Source organism: Oncorhynchus keta, chromosome 10, assembly GCF_023373465.1.
Source record: "Oncorhynchus keta strain PuntledgeMale-10-30-2019 chromosome 10, Oket_V2, whole genome shotgun sequence".
NCBI classification, from domain to species: Eukaryota; Metazoa; Chordata; class Actinopteri; order Salmoniformes; family Salmonidae; genus Oncorhynchus; species Oncorhynchus keta.
The window spans coordinates 66,547,872-66,565,023 of NC_068430.1; the positions used below are offsets into that span (position 1 = coordinate 66,547,872).

A 17,152-nucleotide genomic window follows, 5' to 3' on the forward strand; every position below is an offset into this window, starting at 1 on the left:
TAATGGTTGTCAAAATGCTATGATCCTGATGAGATGTACCCTAAATCCAGTAGTGTGGCGCCGGTATCTCACACAAAATAGCCAAGATGTGACCATCTGGTTGTAAGATGATCTCAATGAGAGTGCTCAGTGTTTTGTGACTTCCCAGTGTCCTGATTACTCTTGAACTGTAACACTACTTTTGGCATAATTAGTTTGCTAATGATAGTCACAGCAGGTGTTCATGCAATGGTAACGCTATTTGAAAGATTGTCATAAGTGAACCTGCTTATTGTTGGCTATCAAATTGACAAGCCAAGTTTAGAGATTGTAGGTGGCTGATGGCCATGCTTAATGGCTGTGATAGGAGGAAACTGAGGCTGGATCAACAGCATTGTACATAGTTACTCCACAATACTAACCAAAATTACAGAGTGAAGAGAAGGAAGTCTGTACAGAAAATAATATTCCAAAACATGCATCCTGTTTGCAATAAGGTACTAAAGTAAAACTGTACAAAATTAGGTCAAAGAAGTAACTTTGTCCTGAATACAAAGCATTACAGTATGTTTGAGGCAAATCAAACACAACACATGACTGAGTACCACTCTTCATATTTTCCAAGCATGGTGGTGGCTGCATCATGTTATGGGTATGCGTGTCATCGGCAAGGACTGGTGACTATTTTAGGATCAAAATAAATGGAATAGAGCTAAGCACAGGCAAAATCCTACAGGAAAACCTGGTTCAGTCTGCTTTCCAACAGGCACTTGGAGACAAATTCAGCAGGACAATAACCTACAACACAAGGCCAAATATACACTACTGTTGATCAATAACCAATTTGACAGAGCTTGAAGAATTCTGTAAAGAATAATGGGCAAATATTGCACAATCGAGATGTGGAAAGCTCTTATAGACTCACTGCTGTAATCTCTGCCAAAGGTGCTTGTACAATGAGATATTTCAGTATTTCATTTTCAATCAATTTGCAAACATTTCTATAAACATGTTTTTACTTTGTCATTATGGGGTATGTGTAGATGGGTGATTTAAAAATATATTTAAACATATTCAGGCTGTAACACAAAATGTGGAATAAGTCAAAGGTACGAATACTTTCTGAGGGCACTGGAAGGCTAAAACTGTTGAGCTAGCTAGCAGCTTGGTAACTAAGGCTAAACTGTTGGCTTGCTAACAACGTAGAAAACACATTTTACCTAACTAATTTTAGCTTGCATCACAGTATTTAATCAGTTAAACTAACTGGAATTAGTTAGACTAACTGGAAACAGGACATTAATGCACAAAATGAAGAACTATATTCAACTTTGCTTATATGCTGCTCGCTCCTGCAGAATTTTGTACTTCCTATTCCTCCCTCACTTTTTTCCCAAACGTGTTTATTTTGCCTATCAAGTGACATGTCTACCTGCCTGCTCTCCGTTCGGTATTCCCGCCTCTTCTTTTTCATTGGTTGCCTGATGCAACCAATCATAATCCTTTCCGCTCTGAGAACGATTGAGAAAGTGAAACTCCTATGAGTGTTATGCTCATATAATGTAGGGTACAGTATGTGTTGGCTTCATCCACTCTGCAAAGGTGTTTTTTCCCAGCTTTTAAGAGGACAGCAATAGAGCCTCAATTATGATATCAGTGTGCTGAAATGCATTGAGATGTATATTTTAATAACAGCCAAATGTATCATGTAGCGTCAGTGTGATAGGTCTACAGAACATGAACTTTAAACCTGTCATAGAGTACAGAGAACATACATGGCTTGTGGCCCTGGGAGTATGCAATGGATTGTATAAATTATTTTTTACCAAATGTTGCTTAGAATTTGAGACTTTGCTTTTTGTCGTTATCGATGCAAAAAAAACTATGTGGTGTAAAAATATAGAGAAAAAGGGAAACTTTCAACAGTAATGGCAATGTTGTCATAGTTTCCCTGTTGCCACTTATGTAACTGTAATAATCTGTTTACACTTTATTCAAATTAAATCATTTTCACGTATGCACTGGCCAAAGATGTTAAAAAAAAAAAAAATTTAAATTATATTTTATTTTAGCATTTTCCAATTAAGAACATTCAAAACAAAAGTGAAAAGATTTTAGACAGCGATAGGACAAAGTGACAGTAACAGACGAGCGTAACAAAAATAAATTATAATTATAATTATATAAACAAACATACAATAATACAAAAATTTAAAAATAACGAGACATTGGATCACCTGCCGTAGGCTACATATTATACATTACGTGTGAAACATTTATGTGAGGATTATATATAGATTCAATCAATGAGATGTGGGGGGGAGATTCTCCATATTGTCAGTAAAAGGTTGCCAAATTCTGTAAAATGTCTTTAACTTATTCCTCAAGCAGTAAGTGATTTTCTCCAAAGGGATACAACTATTAACTTCCGATAGCCACATTGCAACTGGCAGGGAGGAATCCAATTTCCATTTCAAGGCAATACATTTCTTGGCAATCGCTAGCAATATTTCTGTTAGCTTTATAGTATGGCTTTGCCTAAGATTGGTGTTAGTAAAGTTACCCAGTAGACAGACCTCCGGGTCTAAAGGAAATGCAACCCCGTGAATTGAGGATATGGTATCGCATACCCCCTGCCAGAAACCGTGTAGTTTTGAACACTGCCAAGTGGAATGGAGGAATGTTCCTTCATCTGAGCCACATCTAAAACATAGGGAGGAGATATCTGGGTTGAACTTGCGCAGTCTAGATGGGGTGATATAGAGCTGATGGAGGAAATTAAACTGGATCAGTCTGTATCTGGAGTTCAATGTGGATGTAACACCATCCCTGCATAGGTCACTCCATAGATCCTCATCAAGATCAATACCCAGATCTTTCTCCCATCTAAGTCGGGGTTTATCTAGCCCAGGCAGTGTTAGTCCTGACATAAGAGCATTGTAAACACGGGAAATGGGCTTGGACAGTGGTTGGTCTGCGTGGCAGAGTTGTTCAATAGGTGACATCTTAGGTAGGTTCCATTGTCCCTTGAGAGTCACCCTAATAAAGTTTCGTAGTTGTAGGTAGCTAAAGAAGTCCCTGTTAGGCAAGTGGTATTTCTGTTTCAGCTGATCAAAAGACATAAGAACTCCCTCCTCGTAAACAATGTTCCAGAAGAGTGATCCCCTTATCAGACCATGGTCTAAAGTTACTATTCTGGAAAAACATAGGGATCAATCTATTGTTCCATAAAGGGGTTTTAGGGGAAAGGAATCCCCCTCGTCCGAACAGCTCATGCAGTTTGCACCATGCCAGGACAGAATGTATGATTAAAGGGTTGTCTGTGATGGTTTTTATAGATTTTCTGTCCCATTTGTTAAACAAATCTGCCCCAGTGTCATCATTTACCTCAAGCTTTTCAATGTTCAACCATGAGGGAGAGGGACCATTGTCAAACCTCTGAGCCAGAAACCTAGACTGTGCAGCCCAGTAGTACATTCTAAAATTGGGGAGGTTTAAGCCCCCTTGAACTTAATCAAGGGTCAGTTTATCCAGGCCAACCCTAGGGGTTTTGCCATGCCAGATAAACCTCCACCTTTTGCAACAAACTGGCCAGATTGAGTTTATAGAGGTTGTTCAGATTACCATCCGCCATTATGCCCAAATATGTGAAGCCCATAGGCGACCATCTGAAAGGAAACTTGTGCTTGATGGTATGATGGTCAAAGACAGACAACGGTAAGATTTTGCTTTTATCAAAATTGACCTTATATCCAGAGAAAGAACTATAACACTGTAGTAGGATCTGCAAGTGAGAGAGGGAGTGTTCTGGGTTTGTTAGAAATAAGATAAGGTCGTCCGCAAAGAGTGATAATTTATGGGTATGGGGGCCCACCTCAAAGCCATGTATGTCAGGGCACGTTCTAATAGCCTCAGCCAACGGTTCGATGGCGAGGGCAAAGAGGTGGGGGCTAATTGGGCAACCTTGTCTGTTCCCCCTATAAAGAGGGAAAGAGGAGGAAGTAATCCCATTGGTAGCAATCCTAGCTTTAGGAGATTTGTAGAGTGATTTTATCAAATTTACAAACACGGTACCTAAACCAAACTTTTCCAAGACGCGAAAGAGGTATGACCATTCAACCCTATCAAAGGCCTTTTCAGCGTCGAGGGAGACTGCGACACTAGGTATTTTGTTTTTGTTAGCAAGGTGAATTATATCAAAGAACCTTCTGAGATTATTGGAGGACAATTTATTAATTATGAAGCCAGTCTGATCTGGGTTGACCAACAGGGGAAGACATGACTCCAGTCTCTTAGATAGCATCTTGGTGACCAGTTTACAATCTGTGTTAACGAGAGAGATTGGTCTATAGGAGGTGCACTTTAGCGGGTTTTCCCTTTCTTGTGGATTACAGTAATCACTGTTTGAGAGAAGGACTCTGGAAAGCAGTTGTCTTCTCTGGCTTTTTTAAGTACCTCCATAAGGTAGGGGACCAACAGCTCCCTAAATTCTTTATAGAACTCTGGAGGGAGATTTATTAGAAGGTAAGGATTTAATGGCCTCCAACAATTCAGGAACTGAGAAGTGTTCACTCAGGCGCTCGCTGTCTTCCCCTGACAGGCATGGGAGGTTGAGAGAGGAGAGAAAGGAGTCTATCTCTGATAGATCATCGCTTGATTGGGAAGTGTAGAGGTCTTCATAGTATTTCTTAAAAGTATTATTAATTTCAGTAGGGTCGAAAGATATCTCTTTAGTAAGAGTTTCTATGGCATTAATTGTCCTCTTACTTTCCTCTGCTTTCAGTTGCCATGCCAATACTTTGTGAGCTTTCTCTCCAAGCTCATAATAACGCTGTTTTGATTTAGTGATGGCCCTCTCAGCTTGATATGTGTTCAGAATATTATATTTAAGTTTTTTATTTACCAAAAGCCTGTATAGATCTTTAGTCAGGCCTTTTTGGTAGGTTTTCTCTAGCTCAGAGATTTCAGATTCAAGGGCACTCAGTTCCGCACCGTGTTTTTTCTTCAGCCCTTTAGTATAGGAAATAATCTGTCCCCTCAGATAGGCCTTCAATGTGTCCCAAAGAATGAAGCTGTCAGGAGCAGAGGGTTTTGTTTGTCAAAGTAAAAATATTGATCTGCTCTTTGATGAATGCACAAAATTCAGGTTGCTTTAGGAGTGTAGAATTTAGTCTCCATTTATATACTCCATTTACCTTGGTAGGAATGGGCATTGATAATACCAGAGGTGTGTTGAAGAGATGGCTTTGGCCTTTGTACTGAACTTTCATCCGCGCAGGGTGGATGAGGTAGCCGGTGATGTTCTTCTCCTTCAGTGCTTTGGCGGCAGGTCTGAACTGCTTGCGGCGTCTGGCGAGATCCGCGCTCATATCTGGGAAAAGGCTGACCCTCTTTCCATCGATGGTGATGTCCCCTTTGGCTCTTGCGAGTTGCAGTATCTTCTCTCTGTCTTGGAAACGGAGGAACCTGATCAGGATGGCTCGTGGGGGCTCATCTGGCCGGGGTTTCGGCGCTGATGTTCTGTGGGCGCGTTCGATTTCCAGCGGCTTGGTGAAGTTGATTATGCCTAGGACCTCCGGGATCCATTGAGTGAAGAAACGGACCGGGTCACGGCCCTCGCTGTCCTCTTTTAATCCCACCACACGGATATTACTACGTCTACGCTGGTTCTCCATCTGATCTACCTTGTTTTTGAGGTAGGCATTGTCCTTTTGCAGTTGGGTCAAGACCTGGTCATGTCTAGCGATGGTATCTTCAACTGTGCTAATCCTGAATGGTCGTCCAAAGTATTAACTTAAGGGGGCTGAATAATTTAGCACGCCCAATTTTTCCGTTTTTGATTTGTTAAAAAAGTTTGAAATATCCAATAAATGTCGTTCCACTTCATGATTGTGTCCCACTTGTTGTTGATTCTTCACAAAAAAATACGGTTTTATATCTTTATGTTTGAAGCCTGAAATGTGGCAAAAGGTCGCAAAGTTCAAGGGAGCCGAATACTTTCGCATGGCACTGTATATTCTCATCAACTCCTCCCATTCATAAATGGAGCATTTGTCTGTAACATCTCCTCTATATGTAGGAGGTTCCTTTATGTCTGATTGCATGATGAACTTAATTTTACTGAGATCTACATATCCTACCGACTCTGAATGATGATCACTTATCTTTTCTGTACTTACTGGTGGCTCATAAGTACTGGACCTGCCACTCTGTAGTTCTTCCCTAATGGAGCTCCCTATTTCCTGGGCTCGCTGAGTGACCAGCTCAGCTAGACCATCTACAGGGGCATTTGGATTAACACCAGATGAAGGGCTTTCATCCAATTTTTGTGGAGCAAAACATGGGGGAATCTCCTGCACCTACACACTTTACAGGGGTTTGATCAGAGTATGAGAAAAACCTCCCCCTCCCAGCAGTGAATTTGGGTTCATCACCATTATAAGATGCCATGCCACTAAACCACTAATGTTACGTTAAAATGTCTGTTGATGAACACACTTCTATGTTGGTTAACAACACTGTCATCTCAGATTTTCAAAATATGCTTTTGAACCATAGCTAAACAAGCATTTGTGTAACAGTATTGATAGCCTAGCATAGCATTAAGCCTGGCATTCAGCATGCAACATTTTCACAAAAACAAGAAAAGCATTCAAATAAAATCATTTACCTTTGAAGAACTTCAGATGTTTTCAATGAGGACACTCTCAGTTAGATAGCAAATGTTCAGTTTTTACAAAAATATCATTTGTGTAGACAAATCGCTCCGTTTTCTTCATCACGTTTGGGTAAGAAAAAAACCGAAAATTAAGTCATTACAACGCAAACTTTTTTCCAAATTAACTCCATAATATCGACAGAAACATGGCAAACGTTGTTTAGAATCAATCCTCAAGGTGTTTATCACATATCTATCGATGATAAATCATTCGTGGCAGTTTAGTTTCTCCTCTGAAGAAATGGAACGCGCATGGAGCTAGAGATTACGCAATAATTTCGACGCAGGACACCGGGCGGACACCTGGTAAATGTAGTCTCTTATGGTCAATCTTCCAATGATATGCCTACAAATACGTCACAATGCTGCAGACACCTTGGGGAAACGACAGAAAGGGCAGGCTCATTCCTGGCGCATTCATAAAGAGACATTGGAACACAGCGCCTTCAGAATCTGGGGCATTTCCTGTATGAAATGTCATCTTGGTTTCGCCTGTAGCATTAGTTCTGGGGCACTCACAGATAATATCTTGGCAGTTTTGGAAACGTCAGAGTTTTTTCTTTCCAAAGCTGTCAATTACATGCATAGTCGAGCATCTTTTCGTGACAAAATATCTTGTTTAAAATGGGAACGTTTTTTATCCAAAAATTAAAAGAGCGCCCCCTATCTCAAAGAAGTTAACTATAAACAGCGCTCTCAATGCATCGTTGTCAGAAACAAAATAAACAGGAAAAAAGACTGTAGTTCCGATTTTTGCCACAAGGCGGCAAGAGTACCTCAATGATATAATTAGTCTCTAGAGCAGCAGCGCCGCGGTGATTGAGCTGACGTCGATCAACGATGAATCCGGGTCTAGAAGGCACCGATGTAACCGGTGCTATACTGCACCGCTGTAACTCTGCGTTGTGTGTGGTTGATTGAGACTATAGACGTGGACTTTGGAGACCAGGTAGTTTTAATTAAGCAGAAGGGTAGACTGAAGAGGTTAATTAAGCAGAACTCACTCTCTGCATCTTGCATCTGCATCCAAAAGGAAATAAAACATTTGTAGAGCACATATGTTCTGAGAATCGTCGCCTCTTTCTACAACAGATGCACAATAGGAGGGATTGGGATCATTCGAGGAGCAAGCCATCGTTCACACATACAATAGCATACAAAATGCAATTGCCATGTTGACTGTAGGAAAGTCCACCAAAGCTTTTGCCAGAGAATTGACTGTTAATTTCTCGACATAAGCCGCCTCGCCTCCAATGTCGTTTTAGAGAATTTGGCAGTACGTCCAACCGGCCTCACAACCGCAGACCACGTGTAACCACTCCAGCCCAGGACGTCCACATCTGGCTTCTTCACCTGAGGGATCCTCAGAAACCAGCAACCCTGACAGCTGATGAAACTGAGGAGTATTTCTGACTGTAATAAAGCCCTTTTGTGGGGAAGAACTCATTCTGATTGGCTTGGCCTGGCTCCCCTGTGGCTGCGCACTTGCCCTCCCAGTCCCATCCATTGCTGCACCCCTGCTCTCCCAGTCCCACCCATGGCTGCGCCCCTGCCCAGTCCTGTGAAATCCACAGATTGGGGCCTAATGAATTTAATTCAATTGACTGATTTCCTTATATGAAATGTAACTCAGAAAAATATTTCATTGTTACATTTTGGTTCAGTATAGTTAACGTTACCGAACTCTGCATTCTATACGGGTATGCCAATGGCCTGCTGCGATGCCCACTATATAGCGCTTTTCAGATCTATTCATATATTTAGCTACGGCAGATAGCTAGATCGGTGATGAGATGACCATTCAGTATGTAAACTAGCGGGCTTGGCCACCAATTAAATGGCTGGTCTTACCTTATCCTTGATCAGCATTTTGACTGTCGCATAAAATACGCTTTAAATCGATGTAAAAAAGACCTAATCCACACTTAGTGTGGTACTGTCAAGTTGAGCAAACCAGATTGTTCAATCTTTTGATTCAACTTTATTTCCTGTGTAAATCACTATTCTGTCCGTCCATCGTGTTTTGTGAGACGCTTTACAGACTACTTTATGGGGAAAAGATGTGACTATTACCATTTTTACTTTTAAAACCCATAAAAATTCAAGGATGTTTTCAGACCAGGAAATACCAAAAGTGATGATGTTGGTAGGTTTTTAGGTCTATAATTATCGCTCCTTGACCTCTCACGGGTGTTCAGAATTAAGATGATTAGGATCAATTGGTCCATAAATATTTCTAGTTTGTAGGCACTCCTAGATCATTCAGTCATGTCACTCCTTTGGCAATGTGCAATTGTTTTGGCTGTCGTAGCAGCAAGCGCTGCCAATGAAGGTACGTCTAATAATGAACGCATAATATGTAGCGCTGATACCATGTTAACTTGAATAGGCTACTTATCTCATGCTGACCGCCTAACAGACTAGCCAAGTTGTGGTGTTGGCTCTTGAGATGTGAATGATGACATTATCAAATTTATATTTTTAGATTTTAATGTGGATTGTGAGAAACACTCCATTAAAGTGACATGGAAGGTCAGTCCAGAGTTGGTTGAACATGCTGCCCGTCTTTTCCTTGGACACTGTGTTCCGTCCACATTTTCTGTTCTTCCCACGGGAGAAGGGATGGCGACATTCCACTACAACCTCAATGGCTGTGCCATCAAGAAACGGGTAATGTCTAATTCTTGACCCAATGTATGCCATTTTGGATCCTGCGACAACTAATGCTTCTCCTTCTATTCCCCAGGTGACTGGCAAAAACACATCTATTCAACCAGCCTGACTTACAGACCTAACCGAAAGCCCAAACCTGCTGCTATTAGTCACCATATTAAGTGTGTTTACATAAGGTAACCATCTATGCCAGGGGTACTCAACTCTTACCCTAAGAGGTATTTCGGTTCTACTTTATCATTAATTGCACACACCTGGTGTCCCAGGTCTAAATCAGTCCCTAATTAGAGGGGAATGATTTATTTTTTTAAATGCAGTGGAACTGAGTTGAGTTGTAGGGCTCTCTTGGGTGTAGTGTACTCTAGCTATGGTGTTGGAATCAAATCTTCCTAAGCCTTTGCCACCTTCATTATTAAACTAAACATTCCCCCTTGTATGTAGACCTGAGGGATGGATTCCCCCATTCCTTATCCCTGCCTATGGTAGTGCTGAGGGTCATGGAGGATTGGTTTTCCACATGGCACTCCTCAATGGTGAGTGACTCATACAACATCAATTATTGTAAGAATATGTTCAGTCAACTTACCTGGTAAAGAAATTCCTAGCAGAGGACACTGCCCAAAGCTAGTTGAAACCTGTGGCTGTACAGTACGTATGAGCATTGCGCCCCTTCCCCTCTCTGTTGCATGTAGAAGACCTTACTGGTCTGGCTAAGAGCAGCCTGTTTCCCCTGGGCTCTTTCATCCCCATCTGGGCAGCAGTGGATCAGAAGGACCATCAGCCCTTGCTGCTGCTCTTGGAGGAGTGTGTGGCGGCCACAACACCAGAACTGCAGTCTGCGAGCCTGGTGTACCCCATCATCACCAACAAGGGGTATGTACCAGACCTGGCTATGGCCATGTAGGGTGCACGTTTTGGTTTTTGACTGCCTAGCGCTAAACAGCCTACTCAAATGTTGAAAAGTATTGAATACATTTTAAAGTTAGCTTATTTGCTGGATGGAAGTTCTGTTTGTCTGCTCATTGCACAATGCATTTTCAGTTGCCTTGCAGATGGGAAGACTGGGAACTCCAGGTTCCTGCCTAGGTACCACTCGTCTGCTATTCTGCTTTACCTGCAGTCCTTCAAGTTTGCCTTAGGCGAGGAAGTGAGTGGACCACAAGTTCTCGGTATGACTGAGTAGTTTTCATACTGTAGCTCTTGACTGTTCTCTTATTTCACCCCAGGTGTATATTCATTGTAAGCTTGTTGCATGGGACCCTGAGGTTTTTGATATAGAAAAGAAGGCCTGCCACTACATTAAAGAGACTGGAGAGTAAGTATTGGTCACATAACGACCATAATGACGTTAGTGCCAATGCAACAGCCTACTTTTTTTATTCATAGATGGGAGCTGCTGGACGACCCGTCTCAAAGTGACCTCTGCAAGTGCTGTGACTCGAGTTGCAAGCCTCGGTTGAAGAGGGCTGTGGATTCAGGTATTTTAAGGCACTTCATTTCAAGCCTGACTAAACTGTAGTTCCATATTCATTTGAGCTGATCACTCTTGAGTTCTGATGGGACTGCAGCTTGAAGTAATTTATATATATTTTTTTCTCAGAACCCCAGGGCCTGGTTCAAAACTCTGTTCTTGGACCGCTCACAATAGTGGAAAACTCTGAAACCCGGATCCCCAGTGAATTTGTAAAATATCCTACTGTAGAACAAGGTTGGTGATTTTGGCATTGAAGACTATAGTTTACACTTGGCTTTTAATTGTATGAGCTTTGATGCCAAATGAACTTGAACCTGTAACCTAGTCATCTGTCATTGTGTTCTGTATTCAGTTGACTGGTTGGTGTAATGGTCTGGAACACTTTGCTTGTCAGGTGTGTGTGCTGGTTATTTTACTGTAACATCCCCCAACGGCAATGAGATGCATGTTACTAACACTTCTTCAACCTGTTACAGGGATGGCTGTCTTTTCTGTCTCTACAGCCATCTAATTGGAGGTGGCCTGAAGGGTGCATCACTTTCCACTATCCCCAGTATGGATATGAAGTCCTTTGACTTGAGCACGTTTCAATAAAATGAATACTTTACAATGGTGTTTGTTTCTAATGGTTGTCAAAATGCTATGATCCTGATGAGATGTACCCTAAATCCAGTAGTGTGGCGCCGGTATCTACACAAAATAGCCAAGATGTGACCATCTGGTTGTAAGATGATCTCAATGAGAGTGCTCAGTGTTTTGTGACTTCCCAGTGTCCTGATTACTCTTGAACTGTAACACTACTTTTGGCATAATTAGTTTGCTAATGATAGTCACAGCAGGTGTTCATGCAATGGTAACGCTATTTGAAAGATTGTCATAAGTGAACCTGCTTATTGTTGGCTATCAAATTGACAAGCCAAGTTTAGAGATTGTAGGTGGCTGATGGCCATGCTTAATGGCTGTGATAGGAGGAAACTGAGGCTGGATCAACAGCATTGTACATAGTTACTCCACAATACTAACCAAAATTACAGAGTGAAGAGAAGGAAGTCTGTACAGAAAATAATATTCCAAAACATGCATCCTGTTTGCAATAAGGTACTAAAGTAAAACTGTACAAAATTAGGTCAAAGAAGTAACTTTGTCCTGAATACAAAGCATTACAGTATGTTTGAGGCAAATCCAACACATGACTGAGTACCACTCTTCATATTTTCCAAGCATGGTGGTGGCTGCATCATGTTATGGGTATGCGTGTCATCGGCAAGGACTGGTGACTATTTTAGGATCAAAATAAATGGAATAGAGCTAAGCACAGGCAAAATCCTACAGGAAAACCTGGTTCAGTCTGCTTTCCAACAGGCACTTGGAGACAAATTCAGCAGGACAATAACCTACAACACAAGGCCAAATATACACTACTGTTGATCAATAACCAATTTGACAGAGCTTGAAGAATTCTGTAAAGAATAATGGGCAAATATTGCACAATCGAGATGTGGAAAGCTCTTATAGACTCACTGCTGTAATCTCTGCCAAAGGTGCTTGTACAATGAGATATTTCAGTATTTCATTTTCAATCAATTTGCAAACATTTCTATAAACATGTTTTTACTTTGTCATTATGGGGTATGTGTAGATGGGTGATTTAAAAATATATTTAAACATATTCAGGCTGTAACACAAAATGTGGAATAAGTCAAAGGTACAAATACTTTCTGAGGGCACTGGAAGGCTAAAACTGTTGAGCTAGCTAGCAGCTTGGTAACTAAGGCTAAACTGTTGGCTTGCTAACAACGTAGAAAACACATTTTACCTAACTAATTTTAGCTTGCATCACAGTATTTAATCAGTTAATTAGACTAACTGGAAACAGGACATTAATGCACAAAATGAAGAACTATATTCAACTTTGCTTATATGCTGCTCGCTCCTGCAGAATTTTGTACTTCCTATTCCTCCCTCACTTTTTCCCAAACGTGTTTATTTTGCCTATCAAGTGACATGTCTACCTGCCTGCTCTCCGTTCGGTATTCCCGCCTCTTCTTTTTCATTGGTTGCCTGATGCAACCAATCATAATCCTTTCCGCTCTGAGAACGATTGAGAAAGTGAAACTCCTATGAGTGTTATGCTCATATAATGTAGGGTACAGTATGTGTTGGCTTCATCCACTCTGCAAAGGTGTTTTTTTCCCAGCTTTTAAGAGGACAGCAATAGAGCCTCAATTATGATATCAGTGTGCTGAAATGCATTGAGATGTATATTTTAATAACAGCCAAATGTATCATGTAGCGTCAGTGTGATAGGTCTACAGAACATGAAAAACCTGTCATAGAGTACAGAGAACATACATGGCTTGTGGCCCTGGGAGTATGCAATGGATTGTATAAATTATTTTTTACCAAATGTTGCTTAGAATTTGAGACTTTGCTTTTTGTCGTTATCGATGCAAAAAAAACTATGTGGTGTAAAAATAGAGAGAAAAAGGGAAACTTTCAACAGTAATGGCAATGTTGTCATAGTTTCCCTGTTGCCACTTATGTAACTGTAATAATCTGTTTACACTTTATTCAAATTAAATCATTTTCACGTATGCACTGGCCAAAGATGTTAAAAAAAAATTGTAAAAAATTATATTTTATTTTAGCATTTTCCAATTAAGAACATTCAAAACAAAAGTGAAAAGATTTTAGACAGCGATAGGACAAAGTGACAGTAACAGACGAGCGTAACAAAAATAAATTATAATTATAATTATATAAACAAACATACAATAATACAAAAATTTAAAAATAACGAGACATTGGATCACCTGCCGTAGGCTACATATTATACATTACGTGTGAAACATTTATGTGAGGATTATATATAGATTCAATCAATGAGATGTGGGGGGAGATTCTCCATATTGTCAGTAAAAGGTTGCCAAATTCTGTAAAATGTCTTTAACTTATTCCTCAAGCAGTAAGTGATTTTCTCCAAAGGGATACAACTATTAACTTCCGATAGCCACATTGCAACTGGCAGGGAGGAATCCAATTTCCATTTCAAGGCAATACATTTCTTGGCAATCGCTAGCAATATTTCTGTTAGCTTTATAGTATGGCTTTGCCTAAGATTGGTGTTAGTAAAGTTACCCAGTAGACAGACCTCCGGGTCTAAAGGAAATGCAACCCCGTGAATTGAGGATATGGTATCGCATACCCCCTGCCAGAAACCGTGTAGTTTTGAACACTGCCAAGTGGAATGGAGGAATGTTCCTTCATCTGAGCCACATCTAAAACATAGGGAGGAGATATCTGGGTTGAACTTGCGCAGTCTAGATGGGGGGTGATATAGAGCTGATGGAGGAAATTAAACTGGATCAGTCTGTATCTGGAGTTCAATGTGGATGTAACACCATCCCTGCATAGGTCACTCCATAGATCCTCATCAAGATCAATACCCAGATCTTTCTCCCATCTAAGTCGGGGTTTATCTAGCCCAGGCAGTGTTAGTCCTGACATAAGAGCATTGTAAACACGGGAAATGGGCTTGGACAGTGGTTGGTCTGCGTGGCAGAGTTGTTCAATAGGTGACATCTTAGGTAGGTTCCATTGTCCCTTGAGAGTCACCCTAATAAAGTTTCGTAGTTGTAGGTAGCTAAAGAAGTCCCTGTTAGGCAAGTGGTATTTCTGTTTCAGCTGATCAAAAGACATAAGAACTCCCTCCTCGTAAACAATGTTCCAGAAGAGTGATCCCCTTATCAGACCATGGTCTAAAGTTACTATTCTGGAAAAACATAGGGATCAATCTATTGTTCCATAAAGGGGTTTTAGGGAAAGGAATCCCCCTCGTCCGAACAGCTCATGCAGTTTGCACCATGCCAGGACAGAATGTATGATTAAAGGGTTGTCTGTGATGGTTTTTATAGATTTTCTGTCCCATTTGTTAAACAAATCTGCCCCAGTGTCATCATTTACCTCAAGCTTTTCAATGTTCAACCATGAGGGAGAGGGACCATTGTCAAACCTCTGAGCCAGGAACCTAGACTGTGCAGCCCAGTAGTACATTCTAAAATTGGGGAGGTTTAAGCCCCCTTGAACTTAATCAAGGGTCAGTTTATCCAGGCCAACCCTAGGGGTTTTGCCATGCCAGATAAACCTCCACCTTTTGCAACAAACTGGCCAGATTGAGTTTATAGAGGTTGTTCAGATTACCATCCGCCATTATGCCCAAATATGTGAAGCCCATAGGCGACCATCTGAAAGGAAACTTGTGCTTGATGGTATGATGGTCAAAGACAGACAACGGTAAGATTTTGCTTTTATCAAAATTGACCTTATATCCAGAGAAAGAACTATAACACTGTAGTAGGATCTGCAAGTGAGAGAGGGAGTGTTCTGGGTTTGTTAGAAATAAGATAAGGTCGTCCGCAAAGAGTGATAATTTATGGGTATGGGGGCCCACCTCAAAGCCATGTATGTCAGGGCACGTTCTAATAGCCTCAGCCAACGGTTCGATGGCGAGGGCAAAGAGGTGGGGGCTAATTGGGCAACCTTGTCTGTTCCCCCTATAAAGAGGGAAAGAGGAGGAAGTAATCCCATTGGTAGCAATCCTAGCTTTAGGAGATTTGTAGAGTGATTTTATCAAATTTACAAACACGGTACCTAAACCAAACTTTTCCAAGACGCGAAAGAGGTATGACCATTCAACCCTATCAAAGGCCTTTTCAGCGTCGAGGGAGACTGCGACACTAGGTATTTTGTTTTTGTTAGCAAGGTGAATTATATCAAAGAACCTTCTGAGATTATTGGAGGACAATTTATTAATTATGAAGCCAGTCTGATCTGGGTTGACCAACAGGGGAAGACATGACTCCAGTCTCTTAGATAGCATCTTGGTGACCAGTTTACAATCTGTGTTAAGGAGAGAGATTGGTCTATAGGAGGTGCACTTTAGCGGGTTTTTCCCTTTCTTGTGGATTACAGTAATCACTGTTTGAGAGAAGGACTCTGGAAAGCAGTTGTCTTCTCTGGCTTTTTTAAGTACCTCCATAAGGTAGGGGACCAACAGCTCCCTAAATTCTTTATATAACTCTGGAGGGAGATTTATTAGAAGGTAAGGATTTAATGGCCTCCAACAATTCAGGAACTGAGAAGTGTTCACTCAGGCGCTCGCTGTCTTCCCCTGACAGGCATGGGAGGTTGAGAGAGGAGAGAAAGGAGTCTATCTCTGATAGATCATCGCTTGATTGGGAAGTGTAGAGGTCTTCATAGTATTTCTTAAAAGTATTATTAATTTCAGTAGGGTCGAAAGATATCTCTTTAGTAAGAGTTTCTATGGCATTAATTGTCCTCTTACTTTCCTCTGCTTTCAGTTGCCATGCCAATACTTTGTGAGCTTTCTCTCCAAGCTCATAATAACGCTGTTTTGATTTAGTGATGGCCCTCTCAGCTTGATATGTGTTCAGAATATTATATTTAAGTTTTTTATTTACCAAAAGCCTGTATAGATCTTTAGTCAGGCCTTTTTGGTAGGTTTTCTCTAGCTCAGAGATTTCAGATTCAAGGGCACTCAGTTCCGCACCGTGTTTTTTCTTCAGCCCTTTAGTATAGGAAATAATCTGTCCCCTCAGATAGGCCTTCAATGTGTCCCAAAGAATGAAGCTGTCAGGAGCAGAGGGTTTGTTTGTCAAAGTAAAAATATTGATCTGCTCTTTGATGAATGCACAAAATTCAGGTTGCTTTAGGAGTGTAGAATTTAGTCTCCATTTATATACTCCATTTACCTTGGTAGGAATGGGCATTGATAATACCAGAGGTGTGTTGAAGAGATGGCTTTGGCCTTTGTACTGAACTTTCATCCGCGCAGGGTGGATGAGGTAGCCGGTGATGTTCTTCTCCTTCAGTGCTTTGGCGGCAGGTCTGAACTGCTTGCGGCGTCTGGCGAGATCCGCGCTCATATCTGGGAAAAGGCTGACCCTCTTTCCATCGATGGTGATGTCCCCTTTGGCTCTTGCGAGTTGCAGTATCTTCTCTCTGTCTTGGAAACGGAGGAACCTGATCAGGATGGCTCGTGGGGGCTCATCTGGCCGGGGTTTCGGCGCTGATGTTCTGTGGGCGCGTTCGATTTCCAGCGGCTTGGTGAAGTTGATTATGCCTAGGACCTCCGGGATCCATTGAGTGAAGAAACGGACCGGGTCACGGCCCTCGCTGTCCTCTTTTAATCCCACCACACGGATATTACTACGTCTACGCTGGTTCTCCATCTGATCTACCTTGTTTTTGAGGTAGGCATTGTCCTTTTGCAGTTGGGTCAAGACCTG

At 41.3% G+C, this 17,152-nt stretch overlaps 1 protein-coding gene and 1 pseudogene across 6 annotated transcripts in view; one reads left to right on the forward strand and one right to left on the reverse strand.

The window, feature by feature from the left end:
* Positions 1-17,152, reverse strand: part of LOC118389261 (keratin, type I cytoskeletal 42-like) — a 68,035-nt gene that overhangs the window by 31,269 nt on the left and 19,614 nt on the right. The window contains exon 1 of one of the 6 annotated variants that reach the window (XM_052527716.1): positions 8,771-8,813. The exons of the other annotated variants lie outside the window; for them this stretch is intronic. Within the exon in view, the coding sequence (XP_052383676.1) occupies positions 8,771-8,773 (3 nt within the window). The 5' untranslated portion in view covers positions 8,774-8,813. Of the gene's footprint in view, positions 1-8,770; positions 8,814-17,152 lie in introns of those variants that run through there. 6 annotated transcript variants of the gene reach the window in all.
* On the forward strand, positions 8,867-11,454 carry LOC127932302 (uncharacterized; annotated as a pseudogene).